Source organism: Carcharhinus amblyrhynchos, chromosome 9 (assembly GCF_965287045.1).
Source record: "Carcharhinus amblyrhynchos chromosome 9, sCarAmb.v2.hapA, whole genome shotgun sequence".
Lineage (NCBI taxonomy): Eukaryota > Metazoa > Chordata > Chondrichthyes > Carcharhiniformes > Carcharhinidae > Carcharhinus > Carcharhinus amblyrhynchos.
The window spans coordinates 41,931,831-41,951,370 of NC_137332.1; the positions used below are offsets into that span (position 1 = coordinate 41,931,831).

General features: G+C 41.9%; 1 protein-coding gene across 5 annotated transcripts in view; it reads right to left on the reverse strand.

Moving 5' to 3' along the window:
• The window catches only part of patj (PATJ crumbs cell polarity complex component), a 359,514-nt gene that overhangs the window by 28,759 nt on the left and 311,215 nt on the right, over positions 1–19,540 (reverse strand). For all 5 annotated transcript variants that reach the window (XM_080195514.1, XM_080195515.1, XM_080195511.1 and 2 more), the window contains 5 exons: positions 14,506–14,592; positions 10,225–10,339; positions 7,568–7,605; positions 6,325–6,447; positions 788–892 (listed from right to left, as the gene is read on the reverse strand). In XM_080195514.1, the coding sequence (XP_080051640.1) occupies positions 788–892; positions 6,325–6,447; positions 7,568–7,605; positions 10,225–10,339; positions 14,506–14,592 (468 nt within the window). The remainder of the gene's footprint in view (positions 1–787; positions 893–6,324; positions 6,448–7,567; positions 7,606–10,224; positions 10,340–14,505; positions 14,593–19,540) is intronic.

A 19,540-nucleotide genomic window follows, 5' to 3' on the forward strand; every position in this document is an offset into this window, starting at 1 on the left:
ACCTATGATCAAAGATGAGGTAAACATTGATGGAAATTAACTTAATTTTTGTTCATGAAAGGGATGGCTTGAGGATAGGAACATGTGTGACCACACTGTGCTATCAATAACATCCTATAGTAAGAATTCTAACTCGACAAAACGAAGGGTTCTAGCCTGTTGTTAGATTTTCCATGAAAACATTGATAAATTGTTGCTTGGACCAAAAAGTTGAATAAAAATATACAGTAGTGGTCAATTTGACTGCGTCTGCAATGCAGTTCCTGTTGCTGAAGTAGTTTGCAGGTTTGGCTAAAGGAATATGTGATGTACTGATGCTACTTCAAAAACACATTAAGAAAATATTTTTGAATTTTTAATCTATTTTGTTACAAATTGCAGTATACACATTTAAAAACCTACAACATTTATCATCTTGCTATGTTTGCGTTTCAATCAGTAAAGTAAGAGCTTAGCTGCTATACTGTTGACTTTCTGATAGAAACTACAAAACATAATTGAAAAGCACGAAAACGCATCTTAGGGGCAAAAAGCATTATTGTCCAAGTGTTATGGTTACACTTGTTAGAATTCACAAAAGTGTGCACAGGATCATTAGAATTGTCATGTGGGTGGCACTGAAATGTCTAGATACCAACAGATCTAAAAACTGCCAAATCCTGTGTGATTCACACTGACTGGAATCTTTATCCCCTCTTTGACGTGGTAATGTTTGCCAGCAGTACTCTACAGCTTTTGAATGAGAGTTATCTGCTGCACGCAGCTGTTGGTGCCATTATCTCAGTACCTGAAGGATAATGCTTCCGTAGGCATTCTTCAACAGATTAACTGCTTCTGCATGAGACAGTCCATCCAGGGCTTGGCCGTTAATGCTGACAATCCGATCTGCAACCTAATATTTAAAAAGAAGCTAATTAATTGCAATGGAAATTAATTTCAAATAGGAAGTTAACTCTTGCATGACTGGAAAATAACACTTTGTGCATTTTAATTGGATAAAAACACTAATTTGTTAACAACTTTTGATGTAATTATTCATCAGTTTTAAAGGTGGTAGTTTTCTGAATGCAGCTAGTGACACAGCCTATCACAGTCACGAGTGTATGTTAAGGGTAGGATTTTCTCATCCTTCCTGCCAGTAGGATCTTCCAGTCCCGTCGATAGCCTACCCCTGCTGTAGATGATAGGGATGGATTCAATGGGAAATTCCACTGTCAGCGGCAGAACCAGAAGATCCCACCTCTGCCTCCCGCTGTCAAGAAACAGGGGCGGGGGTGGGGCACACCCACAGTTTCCCTAATTATACTCCCCGCTGGTAAGTCTTTGTGTTCCAAAGTGAAAATTGCCCCCTAAATCTTAATTTAAAATAAGTTGCTCTGAACATTGGATTCTATCACAAATTCAATTTAATGAATTGCTTAATCAGTAAGCATCACTGAAATTGTGTAGGAATCGGGAAAAAAATCTTTACAATTATTTGCCAGTGCAATCACATGAATCACTAACTTAGCAATGGGCCAGAACAATAACACATGGCTGGCTCTATAATAGTAAAAATAGAGTCACCATAATGCCAGATGACCGCAGGCTGGTGGTGATTTAACTTGAGATCACCATACTTCAGGCGAGATGGGGCCTTCATGAATAACCTCAGCTGGTACGGGAATTGAACCCATGCTCTTAGCATTGCTCTGCATCATTAACCAGCCAATTTAACTAATCCGAGCCCCAACATACATCAGTATCATTTCTGTCATTGATGAAATTCCACAGAAGCAAGAACTCACACTTGAATTTAAAAAAAAATTAAAATAAACAGGGGATTTGTATTTTAATTGTTCCCAAGAGCTGAACAATCAGTAAAAACGAAAGGGGTGACGAGAATCAGTGTGATTCAAGATTCCTGCTCACGCTACACTGATTTAGGATTTCCATGAATTACCTTTCAGGATTAAATTAGGGCAATAGGAGCAGATCCAGCCTAACATTGTAGTGGTGCAGAAGGGGATATTTCTGAAGCTTTGTGATAGCACCCATACTGCTGGACCAGAAGTTCCTGGTTCGAGTCCAACATGAGGACTTGTTGGCCATAGAGAGAATTCAACACAGTTCAAAGAGTTGATAATCAGCTCAGAAGTCCTTCCACCACTTTCCCCACTATTCCCCAAAAGATAGAAAAACAGGATGGATGGAAAGATTTGCAAGAGAGAGAGAGAGGGAGGGGGGTATTTCTGACATTCTGCCTCACTTTTCCATTCGTCAGCCTATTAGGACTTAAAACCTGCTCATTGGGGTTTACACTGGGATTTCTGCAAGGGTTCCAGGGGCAGTCCAATGATGAATGGGAAATAATGGTAAACTTTCAGTATATTTCTGCAAAGGATCTTCATTCCTCAGACTGTATAGCAGCTGCACTCAGAGACACAATTGCAGACAGACCCCTTAATCTTGCAGCTTGATGCATGTTTGTGTTCACCCCACAGCCAACTTCATTCCAACGCAGGGTCATGATGAGAAGTGTAACCATGCTTGTTGTAAATAATCTGGCTCTAAAATGAATTCTGATATTTTAATTTCCCCATACTTTTATTAGGGATGATATCAGGCCAACACAATTCATAGATTCAAATGCACATAATGGCATATTTTGAGAACATTGGATATCAGTCCACTCAACATGAAGGATACACAATAAACCTTCTTTCCAAAATATCTTCAATGCATTCACATTATGTTTTAAAACCACCGCCTGCCTCTTCCCGAAATGTAGATTTGAACTCTTGACCTCTACCTATAATGCTCCATCATTACATTATTGGTCATGCCTAGACTTGTCCTTTTCTTTCTATCTTGGAATTGTCCAGCTTATAAGGAAGGAGTCCTTTGTGATGAATACCCCCAAATCGTTGGTTGAAAAGTTCGGAGGTCACCATAAATTAAGGTCTGTCAGGAAATGCAATTTTCGCACCTATAAAGGCTGTGAGGATGCAGTGTGTATTGACAGATTATTTTCAATCTCTGGTATGACCCTATTCTGTCACTGATCTCCAGTGATAACTGACAAGATAGAAAAATATGAGATTTGAGGCTGCCAAGAAGATTTAATTCCCAAAAAAGCTGCTTCACCCTTAAATTTGGTTTCATAACAATCAGCACTAAAGGTTTACACATTATCTTGCAAAGTAATGGAAAGCATGGGCCCAGATCTTCCCATCAGCAGCAATGTTGCAAGTATTGCCGCTGCTGCAAAGATGGATCTGTCCATTTTCAGCTGAGACTTTTGATCCTGGCTGAAACAGAAAGAGGACAATGCAGATCTTCCAGGGTATGCCCAGTGAGCATAGGAGAATGGAACAAAGGGCCCTTTGAACCTTCTGTATGGTACTGCCACAGTCAGGTAAGTTTTAAAATGTCTCAAATTTTTTAATGAATGAGTGAGAGTAGTGAATAAATGAGTGGGTGGGCGCGCGAGGGGGCAGGGGGTGCAGGTGTGGGTTGGCAGGGGTGAGTCGGGGAAGGGCAAGTGCAAGTGGAGCGGGGGCGAGGAAGAGCAGGGGCGGGCAGGGTTGAGCAGGGGTCGGAGTGGAGGTGGGGGCAGGGATGAGGGCAGGGGTGGGCAGGAGCAGCGGGGTCATGGGTGGGTGGGGCATCAGTGTTGGTCGGGGGCAGGCAGGTGGGGTCGGGGGCAGGCAAGAGCAGGGGTGGGGCAAGAGCGGGTAGTCACGATGGGTGGAGACAGGTCAGGGGATGTGGTCAGATCAGTGGGGCAGTTGGGTCGGAGATATGGGTGCAATTGGGGGAGTTGGTTGTGATGCTCAATTCAGTTACACTGGCAAATCATCATGTTTGACAGATATTAACCAGCATAACATTCCCAGGGCAATATCCAGATAGGTTCTGTGTATCTGGCTCAAGTCTCTAATACTGAGTTCAGTATTGGAGATTTTCAAGGAGGGTCCCACGGAGTGCAAATTATCCCATCAGAAGTTTAGACTTTTCAGGCAATCACACCATGCACCAGGCTTTCCTCACGATCCTGCCGCTTAAAACAGACTTCAATCCAGATATTGCTGCTTTCGATATTGGAAGATTTGGGCCATGGTTTTAAAATTTAATTGTATTTCCTATTCAGTTTACTATTTTGACTTCCAAGTTAAATATTTGTTTAACTTGGCAATACAGCATCTGCTTTCTCAGCTACATAGAGGCACTGAACTGTAATCAAGCACATAAGCACAGTAATGGAGAGAAAATAGGAACAAGAATCATCCTTAAGCGCTTCTTTGCAACTGCAGATGGTGCATAGTTCAGAAGGAGAAAAATATACTCAAAAATGAAAATCCTGTTTAATTTTTTAGGATATAATTTTTTCAGAAATCTGCTGCCAGACTAATTGAATAGAAGACATAGAAAAGCTGAAGAATGGATAACTAGCTTAACTTTGGATTACACATAAAATAACATTAAGTATGACCAAAACTGTTACCATTCACCGTTGAAAAAAACTACAATAATTTTCACGGGATCAAATGCATTGTAAATAATTGTTGTAAATATCTAAAGGCATGAATGTATTGATTTTTATGGTGTATTTCAATACCAGGTCAAGGACGCCACCTGTTGTCTGTTGACACCTATATTCCAAACTATTTATTTGTACGGATTAAATGTGCCCACATCAGTTTTTATGTCTTGTTCCTGTGTTACACCCATTAGTCTATTCTAATCTACATTCATATCATTGTAACGGACTAGTACATTATGCTCAAAGCAACAGTAGACTTTGCCAACAATTTCAAGGAAATTGAATGCAGTGGATCATCAGCAAAAGAGTAATGAATAACAAGTGTAGGATGAGACTAATGGAAAAAGAATCAAAAGGAAGGGAAAAACTATTCTAGCAACAGAAAAAAATAAAGAATAAGCCATCGCTTGAAGCACGGACAGAAAGACTTAAAAGGAAAATACATAGAATCTAACAGAACTTTGTAGTTTATTTAGTTTATCTTATTTATTAGTCAGAAATAGGCTCACATTAACATTATAATGAAGTTACTGTGAAAATCCCCTAGTCACCACACTCCTGTGCCTGTTCAGGTACTGAGGGAGAATTCAACCTGGCTGATGCACCTAACTAGCACGTCTTTCAGGCTGTGGGAAGAAACTGAAGCACCTGGAGGAAACCTACACACATACAGGGAGAACATGCAGACTCTGCACAGACAGTGACCCAAGCCTGGAGATTGGTTGGAGATTATAACATTATAGCTTGCTTAAAAAGTTCATGATGTTGGTTGCTGCCTGAATTTGAAGATGCACAAAGCTTTAAGAAATGATTCATTCAAGTATTTAAGAGAAGATTTCCAGAGGTGTGTAACATAAATCAAGGTCATCAATGGAACAGACATGCTGAAAACCACAGATCATCACAGATAGACCCAAGGTTATGTAAAATCTGAGTTCACAACTAAGATGACGCCGAAGCAAGATGACTTCTTGTGAGCTGTCTCCAGCATACTCTCTAATTCTATGTTTTACTCTCATTCTATGCTTTTCACTATATTCTGCACTCTCTCCTTTCCTTCTCCCCTAAATACTCTATGAACGGTATGTTTCATCTGTATACACGTGGCCGTAATATATCAAATCAAACAGCAAGTTTGTGCCTTCTATATCTTGAGAAAATACTTGTAGGGAAATTTAGACATTGGCTGTAAGAGTGAAATCCTTCGTCTTTCTTAAATGTGTTTAAACTGGAGAGATTAGAGGGGAACTGTGAAATGTTATGCAGGGGTTTGCCCAATTTCCATGAAATTGATACCAATAAGCATTTATCCATACATCATCTTGAAAGTGTTCCAATACTTACAAGTAAAAATTTACATCTTTGAGACAGTTTTAATCTGTGCTTCATTCATCTTAGAGAAGTAAATCAAATTGAAAAATCCTTCATTGAACAAAGTGTTTAAGTGTATGTTGGAAGGAGTTGGATTGATAGACTGAATAACCCTGTTTCATTCCACTATTGTTTATACTTCAAATTTAGAATGATAAAAATATTCGAACAGCACACAAATTATTAAGGAGATTGCACTATCTCAGAAAATCTAATAAGCACAATGGAATCAATAATTTATGTACTCAAAGCAGACATCTTGCTTCCAGAATCAGTTCGCATTCCACAGTGATTGTTGAGGTTAAACATTTTAACACAGAAGCATTCTATAGTAACCATACCTACATAAACTATCACTTGGAATTAATGTAACATTGCAACTACTGCTGCAGATTTGCAAAAATACAAGTGCCAGTTTGTTGTCCCACCTTGAGTCTGTGTGTGCGAGCTGCCACTCCGCTGGCTTGGATCATGGCAATGAAGATAGGCACATCACCTAAAGGGCTCCCCTTGCCTCCTGCTATGCTAATTCCCAGCGCATCATTTGGTCCCTGTGATAAAGATAAATAAGCCTGTTAATAATTGTACAAAACAATACTTTGAACAGAAAAACAAAATCAATCAGTATTTATTTACAAAAATACATTGAAGCCTAGGCTAGTTTGTCTAAAAACCTTCTCTGTCTTCCTTTAAACTTTGATCATCCCTTGTTTACAGTGCCAGTGGAAGCCCATTATAGAAACAACAGGCTTAAAGTTTAAATGACCACCGCAATGAATTCCAAGGTCTAATAACCCCGAGCAAGAAAAAATAAATTAAAATATAAGACAGAAATTGCTGATTATATACAGTAGGTGAGTTACCATCTGTAAAGAGAGAATATAGGATGAATTTCAGCTTTAGAAGTGCCAACTGAAAAGTCGGTATCAGCTGAAAGATAAGCAAGAGCATCAAGGAGGATCGATGGAAGAAAAGCCACAAAGAGGAGCAAAGAGTTCAACTAGAGAGAAGAAGTGAAGGAATTACCAGCACAATTCACCTCTGTAAATCACCTGATTTTCTCCAGCTCACTTCATTAGTTGTTGACACCTTTATGCACACTCATGTCAACTCCAGGCTTGATTACCACAATGCTCTCCTTGGAGGCCACCACCCTATAAACTCTAGCTCCAAAATCTACTGCCTGTATCCTATCTCACACCAAGTCTCATGAGCCCATCATGACTGCTTAGACTAATCAACCTGTTTCCAATTCCTCAAAGTTAAATCTTGTGCTCTTAACTTTTTACCTTCCCATGGCTCCAACGCTCCCTCTCCCCAAAGCCTTCTCCAATCCTACAATTGCCCCTTCCCACTGATGAATCTTCAATGCTCCGATTCCTAGTTCTTGCCCAAATTCCCTTGTCTTCACTTTAGGATTGGTGGTAATTCTTTCAGCTGTCGATATCTCACTTACTGGTAATCCATTCTTAATCTACTCATCATCCCATTTCCTTGAAGATCACCCTTAAATCACATCTCTTTGAATTGAGCTTTGACCACTCTTGCTAATTTCTCCCTTGGTTCAGTCCCTCTGTTCCCCTTATTTTATATTGAAAATAAATCGTTACATTTCACGACTATGGATTGTTGCCTGCATACTATAAAAAATAATTAATAAATTGCACTCACCCTTGTTATTTCCACAGTTCTCAGTCCTGTATCTGAACCTAAAAGATTCAAAACAAGACCAAACTCATTATTAGATGGCATTAGTCATATTTTATTGATTGGTAGCAATAGTAAAATAAGTTGTATTTTTACAAATGTTGAAAAACTACAAAAACAGCATTAAGTATTATGCTGAACAGAAAGGTTATAATTCCAAACTTTTATAATGGGTAGTACTGTTGTGCAATATTTGAAGTTTATTTATTAGTGTCACAAGTAGGCACACATTAACACTGCAATTAAGTTATTGTGAAAATCTCTTAGTTGCCACACTCTGGCACCTGTTTGGGTACACTGAGGGAGAAGTTAGCATGGCCAATGCGCCTAACCAGCGCATCTTTTGGACTGCAGGAGGAAAGAGGAGCACCTATAGGAAACCCCACACAGACAGGGGGAGAACGTGCAAACTTCACACAGACAGTGACACAAGCCGGGGATCGGACCTGGGTCCCTGACACTGTGAGGCAGCAGTGCTGACCATGGTGCCACCATTCTGCCCTTCATTGCAATTGCATTATCTTTATTGCAGGTGTTAAAATATTTTTCTGGCTACTGCAGAGCAGAGAATAAGCAGACCTTATTCATGACAGTTTAAATGTTGAAGCAATACCATGCTATTAAAAATGTATCTATTTTTACCCTCATTTTCTACTCTTTTCTCTTCTTTTGAAGATCTTCATTAATGCACGAATAGATGAACTATTAAATCATATTAATCTTTACAGGAGAGCTCAATCCTGCTTCTCCTTCCATTAGTGGCTGTTATTTAGTGATAAATGGTGAACTAAGATTTGGTGAACTAAGGGCAATGAAAGCAATTATGCTGCTGTGCTAACCCACGTTGATCAAATTTCTTAGCACAAACATGGATTGAATCTGGCATCTTCCTGGTATTAATGATTCATGATTCAATGGATAAATTCACCAAGTTACTGGAGCAACCAAATACTTCCATTGTTGCAGCTTAAATGGTGGCGTACATTGCATTGAGTTTAGTTGATCCATGATAAATCTGATTGACTGTTGCATATGAAAGGCAGCAGGCTAGAGTTCAGTTGGGAATATCTGAAGATGAATGCTTATTGTGAATCTCTGCTAGATTACACTGCGAGATATTCGCACAGAACTTTACCTCAGAAGAGCACACAATAAAATAGAGTCAAGATATTGGCCTGGGTCTTCCAAGGAACTGTAATCATCATCAGATCATTGCTCCCTTGAGCTTTCCTTCTCCTCTTTACAACTGCACGTTTCTTTTGCATGGGTCTTCTGAACTCAGCTTTACCAGAGATGCAGAACCTAATGTACCTCTGAGAACTCCATCACAGTGTTGTAGAAATGGAGGGGCGTATGGGTGCAGGACATGCCCCCTTTTTATGGCACGAGCTGACATATAGTAAGTTTAAAGGTCGGGTGTGAATGTGAATGAATGGATGAATAAGAAAATACATGTAGTGTTGATGGGAATGTGAGGTGGCCAGGGATGGGGGATGGGGAGATGCAGGGGAGGGGGAGGGGTGAATGCACCAGGGAGGGGGATACAGGGTGGCCAGGGAAGGGACACTGAATGGCCGGAAGGGATGGAAGCAACTAGGTGGCTGGGGGAGGGTGGTAGTCAGGTGGGGTGGCAGATGGACGAGTGGGTAGTTGGTCAGGGGATAGTTGTGTCGGGGGGGTGTAGTCATGTCCATTTGAGGGATGTAGCCAGCTGCTTGGAGATAGGTATTCTAGTTGAGCTGGCACAGTAGTCACAGGTTCGGGAAGGTGATAGGCAAAGGGGTACTCAGGAAGTCAAGGGAGGAGTCAGGTTTTGGGAGGTAGTCAGGTGTTGGAGGATAGTTGAACGGGGAGGAGGGAAGTGGGGGGGGGGGGGTCATAGTGTGAGTGATTAGGGGTTAGCTATGTCCTTACCCAAGAGTTAGACTAGGTTTTTTTCCCATCTAACACTTGCTGGGTAACTATTCAGCCAATTAAATCAGAACCGGCTCCTCCTCTGATCTAGAGTCTCCAACTCTAGATCAGAGGAGGAGACATTCTTGGAGGGTTCCAGAGAATAGGAGAATTTTCGCATCAAACTTCCCAGACAATTCTCACACAGGTCAATACATCAGGACTTCTGTGGGGTTCCAATGTGCATTGATCACACATCTGGTTTCACACAAGCCAGAGACTGGAAAATTTAGGCCCTTTTGTTGAATGATTGTCTCTGAATGGTTTTATTCTTTTTTAATGTTTAAGTCATTCCTTTCAAATTAACTGCACACGTTTGTACAATTACATTTATAGCTGCACTGTTAAAGCAAATTCCTGTCCATGTTCCTTGAGTGTTTGCGGAATTCAGCTCCTGCTTAAGAATTGAACAATAGTACAAACATAAAGTAACAACACAGGAGATCTGGACCTTTACTTCCTACTTAATGTTTAAGTTTATAGTGGATTGTACAAAAGAACCAGTGGGGTTACTGTCACTTTCATCAGCTTGGTCATTAACTGGCGGAGCGGATTATCCATCCATTCTAGAACCCACTCAGATGGTCAAGGTGAAATTTGCCTCAGCATGGTTAAAGGTTGCAGATAAAGAAGTTCAGCACATTATACATATAATTCTGATATTTTACCCGAGTTTCTTTGTGAGGTGTCAGCTGAACTCTTCTTGCCACCAGATATGTTTTGTGACGTGGTCACAGCAGTTCCAAAGGCAGGAGGATTACTGATAGTACTTACTTGGCTCATCTAGAATCAAAAGGAACTCTAATTAAACAAGGTTACCCAATTTAAAAGAAGAAAGCAACTAGATATGACGGCAAATTGAAATCAAGTGCATTCCTGATTCAGTCTACAGTTTTAACCTAATCTTTTGTGCTGTTTACTTTGAGCAGTGAAGAATGAGTTTATTTTCCAGTTCTTTCTGACATGTCAAACTGTACTTTGATCACGTAAGCTCCATGTAGCTGCTGGGCATGGGGATCCACAAATATTTCCAGATTAATGGTCACTAATATTGTCATTTCCTTCTATCTCTCCTGCCCAACCACTGCCATCCCATCATGATTCAGGTCCAAACAGCAGTGAAAATGAAGGGACTGACAATAAAGGGGAAAAAATAAAAGCAGGCGATTTCAAATAAACACAACAAATGCTGGAAATTCAGAGGCTTAAAATCATTTGAAAGAAAGATACAACTATATCATTGAATCCCTACTGTGCAGAAAGAAGCCATTCAACCTTTCACTGACAGGAACCCCATCCAAACACTATCCGCATAACCCCAGGTATTTACCCTACTAATCCTGATAAACTATACATCTTCAGACACCAAGGGTCAATTTAGCAAGACCAATCAACGTAACCCACACATCTTTGGAGTGTGGGAGGAAACCAGAGCACCCAGAGGAAACCCACGCACACATGCAAACTCCACACAGTCACCCAAGGCCCGAACTGAACCCAGGTCAGGGTGCTGGAAGCAGCAGAGCTAACCATTGTGCTGCCCAATATCTTGAGTGTAAACTTTTATCAGACAACACATTGTAGAAAATATGTAACAGAGCATGTGATAATTAACAATTTGCAATAAAACTCATTGCAAACGGAAAATAAATGATTTAACTAAGAATTCCAACTGGAAAATAATAATCAACGTGTTTTTTTTAAATGCCACTAATCATTTTATATTGGCTTCATCAAAGAAGCCTGAGTAATTTAAATCTTGCAGCTGAGTTAGTTAGTTCATCCTTTTAATTCTTCTTTGATGACTTACCAGTGTAATATTTTGAAGCCACAGATAACGGCTGCTTATCACAGCTTCAATACTTAATATTTTTTGAGTTCAGTTCATGAACATTTTATCCAATGTAATGGTTGTTGCTGCCTTTTACAAACCTCACTGAAAGTGATTGCTGCCAAAATGTAAAGATTTTCATAATTGATAAATAGAAGCTAAAACAATATTGGGAAAATTATATGAATCTTTGAGAATATGTAATACGGATATTGTCTTTTTGAGATTAAGCGGGGAATCTCATTGAAACTTACTGAAAAGCCTGAATAGAGTAGATGTGGGGAAGATTTTTCTATTAGTAGAAGAGACTAGGAACCGAGGAACAGCTTCAGAGTAAAGGGATGACCCTTTGGAACAAAGATGAGGAGGAATTTCTTCAGCCAGAGGTTGGTGAATCTATAGAATTAATTGCCCCAGAAGGCTGTGGAGGCCAGGTCATTGAGTGTATTTAACACAGAGATAAATAGGTTCTTGATTGGTAAGGGGATCAAAAGTTATGGGGAAAAGGCAGGAGAATGGGGTTGAGAAACTATTAGCCATGATTGAATGGTGGAGCAGACTCTTAGGGCCGAATGGCCTAATTCTGCTCCTATATCTTATGTTCTTAGATTGTCATGTCAGCATGAACATTAAAAGTAAATCTTGAGTCATTTAACGTTAAAGATGACAATGCAATCCTGATTAAATATAAAAAATATAAAAAAGGATAGTAAGAGTTTTTATAAATACATAAAGAGGAGGAGGCTGGCTAGAGTGAATGTTGGGCCCTTAGAGGATGAGCGGGGGGATTTAGTGGTGGGGGATGAGGAAATGGCTGAGGCCTTAAATAACTTTTTTGCCTCAGTCTTCACGGAGGAGGACGTGAATAGTTTGCCGGGTATTAAAGATAGAAGGATGGTAGGAGTTGAGGGCCTGAATGCGATTACTGTCACTAGAGAGGTAGTGCTTGATCAACTAGCAGGACTGATGGTGGACAAGTCCTCAGGACCGGATGGAATGCATCCCAGGGTTCTGAAGGAAATGGCAGAGGTGATAGTAGATGCCTTAGTGATTATTTACCAAACCTCGCTGGATTCCGGGAAAGTGCCGGAAGATTGGAAAACGCCTAATGTTACGCCGCTGTTTAAAAAGGGTAGCAGGCAAAAGGCAGGTAATTATAGGCTGGTTAGTTTAACGTCTGTTGTGGGAAAAATGCTTGAATCCGTCATCAAAGAAGAAATAGCGAGGCATCTTGAGAAGAATTGTTTAATAGAGCAGACGCAGCACGGATTCGTCAAGGGGAAGTTGTGTCTGACAAATTTATTGGAATTCTATGAGGATGTGACGAGTGCGGTAGACAGAGGGGCACCGGTGGACGTGGTGTTTCTCGATTTTCAGAAGGCGTTTGATAAGGTGCCGCACAAAAGGTTGCTTCGGAAGGTTAGGGGGCATGGAGTTGGGGGTAAGGTGTTAGCGTGGATAGAGGATTGGTTGTCTAATAGGAGGCAGAGAGTGGGTATCTATGGGTGCTATTCTGATTGGCGGTTGGTGACTAGTGGAGTGCCGCAGGGATCGGTGCTGGGGCCTCAGCTATTTACCATTTATATAGACGATCTGGAGGAGGGGGCTGAGTGCAGGGTGTCGAAATTTGCTGATGACACAAAGATAAGTGGAAAAGCAAATTGTGCGGAGGGTGTGGAAAGTCTGCAGAGGGATCTAGATAGGCTGAGCGAATGGGCGCCTGGCAGATGGAGTACAATGTTAGCAAGTGTGAGGTTATCCACTTTGGCAGGAATAATTGTAGGAGGGATTACTATTTAAAGGGCAAAAAGCGGCAGCAGGCAACGGTGCAGAGGGACCTCGGGGTCCTTGTGCATGAGTCGCAAAAACCCAGTTTGCAGGTGCAGCAGGTGATCAGGAAGGCAAATGGGATGCTGGCCTTTATAGCGAGGGGGATAGAATATAAAAGCAGGGAGATTTTGCTGCAACTGTACAGGGCATTGGTGAGGCTGCAGCTGGAGTACTGTGTGCAGTTTTGGTCGCCACACTTGCGCAAGGATATTTTGGCCTTGGAAGGAGTGCAGAGGAGGTTCACTAGGCTGATACCAGAGATGAGCGGGTTGGACTATGAAGAGAGACTGAATAGACTGGGTTTGTACTCGTTGCAGTTTAGAAGGATGAGGGGGGATCTTACGGAGATGTATAAGATAATGAAGGGATGAATAGGGTAGAGGTAGAGAGATTCTTCCCGCTCAGAAAGGACAGCAGGACTAGAGGGCACAGCCTCAAGATAAGGGGGGGGCAGTTTAGAACGGAGTTGAGGAGGATCTTCTTCACTCAAAGGGTGGTGAATCTCTGGAACTCTCTGCCCGTTGAAGTGGTGGAGGCTATCTCGCTAAATTTATTCAAGACACGGTTAGATAGGTTTTTGGCAGGCAAGGGAATTAAGGGTTATGGGGAGAAAGCGGGAAAGTGGAACTGAGCCACTTCAGATCAGCCATGATCTTATTGAATGGCGGGGCAGACTCGAAGGGCTAGATGGCCTACTCCTGCTCCTATTTCTTATGTTCTTATTAAATTGGGGTTGCATACATAAATGGTAAAGATGCACACACATTGGCTGAGATAAACAGGAGGAGGATTGGAGACATATCACCATGGTATTCCAGGTCTAGAGGATGTTGAAGCAATTAAAGAGCATTAAATGTAATTTTGAAACTAGATGTTTTCAGTCACGGCCAAATATCCAGTTGTGGCAGACAGGTGAACTGCTTCCAGAATATAGAATTAAAGCCAATCAAATCTGCAATGTCTCATGGGAAACACCTGAACTCCCACCTAATCCCATCCACCAGTACTTAGCCTATAGCCTTGAATGTTCACATATGATTAATCAGTTCAGATCTGTTCATATGTGATTTGCCAGATGGGGACACATTAAATCAATCTAGACCAAAGTAACTCTTAACGCAGTTTAATTTCATTGCATTTTGGGTAGTGTTGGTAAAGAGCGTTGTCTGACAAGCAGTTATTTAATTAAAATATCTTTGGTGTTATATAAAGTTGGGAAATTATAAATAACATCCAGCAATCCGATCAGGAAACAGACTGTAGTGTTTACAGAACAAAAGATCCTGACCTGACTGCCTTGTGATATTCTCCTTGATGAAATCCATGACCCTGCTTTCAGGCGACCAACCTGCAACTGAACCAATCCTTGGGCGCACTACACAAAATAACAAAGTTTAGAGAATAAGAAATCCAAAGCAGTTAATAGGAGCCATACATTTAACAGCAAGAAAATGTTAATGGACTAATGTTCTTTTTTCATATTTAATAGGCTGTCTTGAACAGTAAGAGCACATATTGGAAATTGTAATTTCTAATGCTTGATTTTCCACTCCCACCTGGTCAAAAAATGATGCAGTGTGCACGATTATTACCAATAGCCTGGTTTCACAGTCAGTAGAGAACAAATGGGCAGATTATTCATTGCACTTAGACTTGTCCACAGACTTTCTAAGGAAATTTGCATTGGAAATTGATGCAATTAGACTCAGTGCCCTCTTCCAGGATCTGATGCCTGTATGAATAGAACAAGCTTTCGTATAATGCTGTATGGACATATGAATTAAGAGCAGGGTCACTCAGCCCCTTGAGCCTGACCTGTCATTCAGTAAGATTATGGAAAATCTGATTGTAACCTATCCCTGGTAACCTCTCACCCTCTTGTTAATCAAAAATTATCTAGCTTTGCCTTTAAAATATTCAAAAACTCTGCTTCCATCAGTCAGGAAGAAAGTTCCAAAGACTCTCAATCTCCCAAGTAAAAAAAAACTCTCCTTAACTCTGTCTGAAATGGATGACTCCTTATTTTTAAAATAGTGACCTTTCATTCTAGATTCCCCAACAAGAAGAAAAAGCCTGCCCGAATCTACCATGTCAAGAGACTTCAGGGTGTTACAAGTTTCAATCAAATCACGTCTTCTCTTCTGAACTCCAACAGATATAGGGCCCGGCCTGTCCAAACTTATCCAATAAGACAACCCACCCATTCCTGGTATTATTCGAGCAAATCTTCTCTGACCAGCTTCCAACGCATTTACATCCTTCCTTAAATAAGGAGACCAATACTGTACACAGTACTCCAGATGCGGTCTCACCCATACTCTGTTTAACTGAAGTATACTCTCCCTATGCTTGAATTCAATTCTCTTTGCAATAAACAATAACATTCTATTAACATTCCTAATTACTTGCTGTGCCTGTGCAATTCCTGCACTCAGACACCCAGATATCTCCAAATCTCAGAGTTTCATCATTCAGATTATGCGCTTCTTTTTTTATTCTTCCAGCTAAAATGGACGTCACATTTTTCCACATCATACACCAGATGCCAGAAATTTGCCCACTCACTAAACCTAACTATATCCCTTTATAGCTTCCTTATCCTCTTCACAACTTGCCTTTCTATCTACCTTTGTATCATCAGTAAATTAAGCAACCATACCTTTGACCTCTTTATCCAAGACACATAAATTATAAAAGGCTGAGGCCCCAGCACTCTATGCGCACCATTTGTTACATCATGTCAATCAGAAAATTACCCATGCCTGCTATGCCTACTGACTGTCCCCTGTTCGTTAGCCAATCCATGCCTTAACTAATCAGTTTTCTGAGAGACACAGGGGTTAAACTGGGCTGTGCAGAGCCTTTATTCCTGATGTAATGCAACCTTCCAATGCTTTAAAGTGGAATCATGCACATACTACTGAAGGGAACCGAACATAACATCATCCTCAGTACAACGTGGTGCCCAGTAACGGCATGCCCTGGTCTTCACTTTAAAAATAGGCAATGCTTGTATTTAAGCTTCTGGAACTGTTTCTTTCAAATATACACTAAACAAGTGGTTCAGATGGTTACTTAGCGTCAGGTGACCTTTCCAATTTCAAAACACCATCTGCAGTTTCCAGAAAATTCCCAATTGAATCACCCTGGGTGGATGCCTCTCTGGACTGGACTTATGAAGTCAATCACTATCTGCAGAGCTTGTACTGGCTTTCAGCTTTAAGCCACTTTAGAAAGTGGGCAAAAACATATTGGTTATGTGACCAAAACTGGCTATAAATAACTAGCTTTTATTTAAAGACCCAGTCTGCAGGTCACTTCAGCTGCTGTCATCTTTGCCTTTCAGATCCAAGTCCACCTGTAAAGAAACTGGACCTCCTGATCCGTAAACCATAAATGCCTAGCTTCATGACCTGTTCTTTTCAAGGAATCCTACAAGAATTTAGATTTCCAACTTCAGCTATCTGAACTCATCTAACCTACAATTCAAATGTGGAGAAGGTGCCTTGATTCCTGAACTCACATGACTGTTCTAGTACAGTGAGCCAGATATGTGAATAATGATTTCTTCTTTTGTTTATAGCTTGTATAAGTACACTATTCTCTCCAAATAAATGCTTTTTCAAGCATGTGTGTGTGTGTGCGCATGAGTGTGAGTGCTGAGTGATTGATGTGGCATTAAGACTTTAAAGAACACAGAAGGGTGTGTTGTCTGCCTGGTGCTTGGGTCCAGGGTGTCGCATCTGGGCTGCAGAGGAACCTGGAGTGGGAGGGTGAGAATCCGGTCGTTGTGGTGCATGTCGGTGTCAAAGACATAGGCAAGATGTGAACTGAGGATCTGGAGAGGGAGTATGAAAAGATGGGAATGGAATTAAAAAGCAGAACCGACAAGGTGGTTATCTCTGGATTACTACCTGAACCGTGTGCAGATGGGCGTAGGGTAGATAGGATTGAAGAGGTGAATGGGTGGCTCAGGGATTGGTGTGGGAGGAATGGTTTTGAACTTATGGGGCATTGGCACCAGTACTGGGGCAGGTGGGACCTGTTCAGGTGGGATGGTGTTGGTCTGAACCGTGCTGGGACCAGAGTCCTGGCAAATCGTATAACTAGGACTGTAGAAAGTAAAGAAGAGGGTACAGGTACGGGAAGAGGCCAAGGATGTCCCAATAATAAAGGGAGTAGGGGGCATGAGTAAGGTTGGTAGCATTCCTTCAAAGAGGGTCCAGGTGAAGGCTGGGATGAAGACACTTTATCTGAATGCACGAAGCATTCGGAACAAAATGAATAAGCTGGTGGCACAGATCAGCACAAATGGATATGATCTGGTGGCCATTTCAGAGGCGTGGTTGCAAGGTGACAGGGACTGGGAGCTGAACGTACAGGGGTATCAAGTGTTTAGGAAGGATCGACGGGAGGAAAAAGAGGTGGGTGGGGGGGGGGGGGGGGGGTAGCTCTGCTGATTAAGGATAGTATCAGGGTAGTAGTAAGGGAAGATATAGGCGCCAAAGAGCAGAACGTGGAATCGTTGTGGGTGGAGATTAGGAACAGCAAGGGAAGGAAGACGCTGGTGGGTATCGTCTATAGGCCCCCAAATAATGACCTGGAGGTGGGGCGGGCTATAAACGCGCAAATAAATGCTGCGTGCAGGAATGGAACGGCGATAATTATGGGGGATTTCAATCTACATATTGATTGGTTGACCCATGTTGGACGCGGTGGGCTTGAGGAAGAGTTCTTAGAATGCTGCCGGGATAGTTTCCTTGAACAGTGTGTGTTGGAGCCGATGAGGGAGCGAGCTATCTTAGATCTGGTGTTATGTAATGGGGCAGGTAGAATCAGGGACCTTGTCGTGAAGGATCCTCTTGGGAAGAGTGATCATTGTATGGTGGAGTTTCTGATGCAGATGGAGGAGGAGAAAGTAGGATCCCGGACCTGTGTCCTTTGTTTGAACACAGGGGAGTACGGTAGGATGAGAGAAGAATTGGCGAATGTCGACTGGGGGAGCGCATTGGAAGGTAGGTCTGCTGAGGAGCAGTGGAGGATCTTTAAGGAGATCTTTCTTGGTGCTCAGCAGAAATTTATTCCGATGGTTAAAAAGGACCGTAGGAGGAGAGGTAATCAGTCGTGGATAACGAAGGAGGTGAAGGAAAGTGTTAAATTAAAAACGGAGGCTTTTAGAGTAGCTAAGAGTAGTGGGCGAGAAGAGGATTGGGAGAGGTTTAAATGTCAACAAAGATTGACAAAGAAGTTGATAAAGAAGGGTAGGAAAAACTATGAAGCTGGGCTAGCACTTAATATAGAAAAGGATAGCAAGAGTTTTTATAAATATATAAAAAGGAAGAGGCTGCTAGGGTGAACGTTGATCCCTTAGAGGATGAGAAGGGGGACTTAGTGGTAGGGGATGGGGATATGGCTGAGGTCTTGAATAACTTTTTTGTTTCTGTCTTCACGGAGGAGGACATGAATAATTTGCCAGGTGTTAGAGATGGAAAGGTGGTAGGACTGGAGGGTCTTAATGACATTACTGTTACTAGAGAGGTGGTGCTCGACAGACTGGAGGGACTGATTGTGGACAAGTCGCCAGGACCGGATGGAATGCATCCAAGGTTCTGAAAGAAATGGCGGAGGTGATAGTGGATGCCTTGGTGGTTATTTTCCAGACATCGCTGGATTCCGGGGAAGTGCCGGAAGATTGGAAAACGGCTAATGTTACACTGTTGTTTAAGAAGGGTGCCAGGCAAAAGGCAGGGAATTATAGGCCGGTTAGTTTAACGTCTGTTGTAGGTAAAATGTTAGAATCCGTCATCAAGGAGGAAATAGCGAGGCATCTTGAGAGAAAGTGCTTGATAGAGCAGACGCAGCACGGTTTCGTTAAAGGGAAGTCGTGTCTGACAAATTTACTGGAGTTCTATGAGGATGTGTCTAGGGCGGTGGATAGAGGAGAGCCGGTGGATGTGGTCTTTCTTGATTTTCAGAAGGCGTTTGACAAGGTACCTCACAAGAGGTTATTGCAGAAGGTCAGGGGACATGGAGTTGGGGGGAGACGTGGGTTGATGGGGGTAGGGTGTTAGCGTGGATAGAGGATTGGTTGTCAAATATGAGGCAGAGAGTGGGGGTCAATGGGTGCTATTCGGATTGGCGGATGGTGACTAGTGGAGTGCCCCAGGGGTCGGTGCTGGGGCCTCAGCTATTTACCATTTATATAGATGATCTGGAGGAGGGAACCGAGTGTAGGGTGTCGAAATTTGCTGATGACACCCAGATTGGTGGAACGGCAAATTGTGCGGAGGGTGTGGAGAGTCTGCAGAAGGATCTAGATCGGC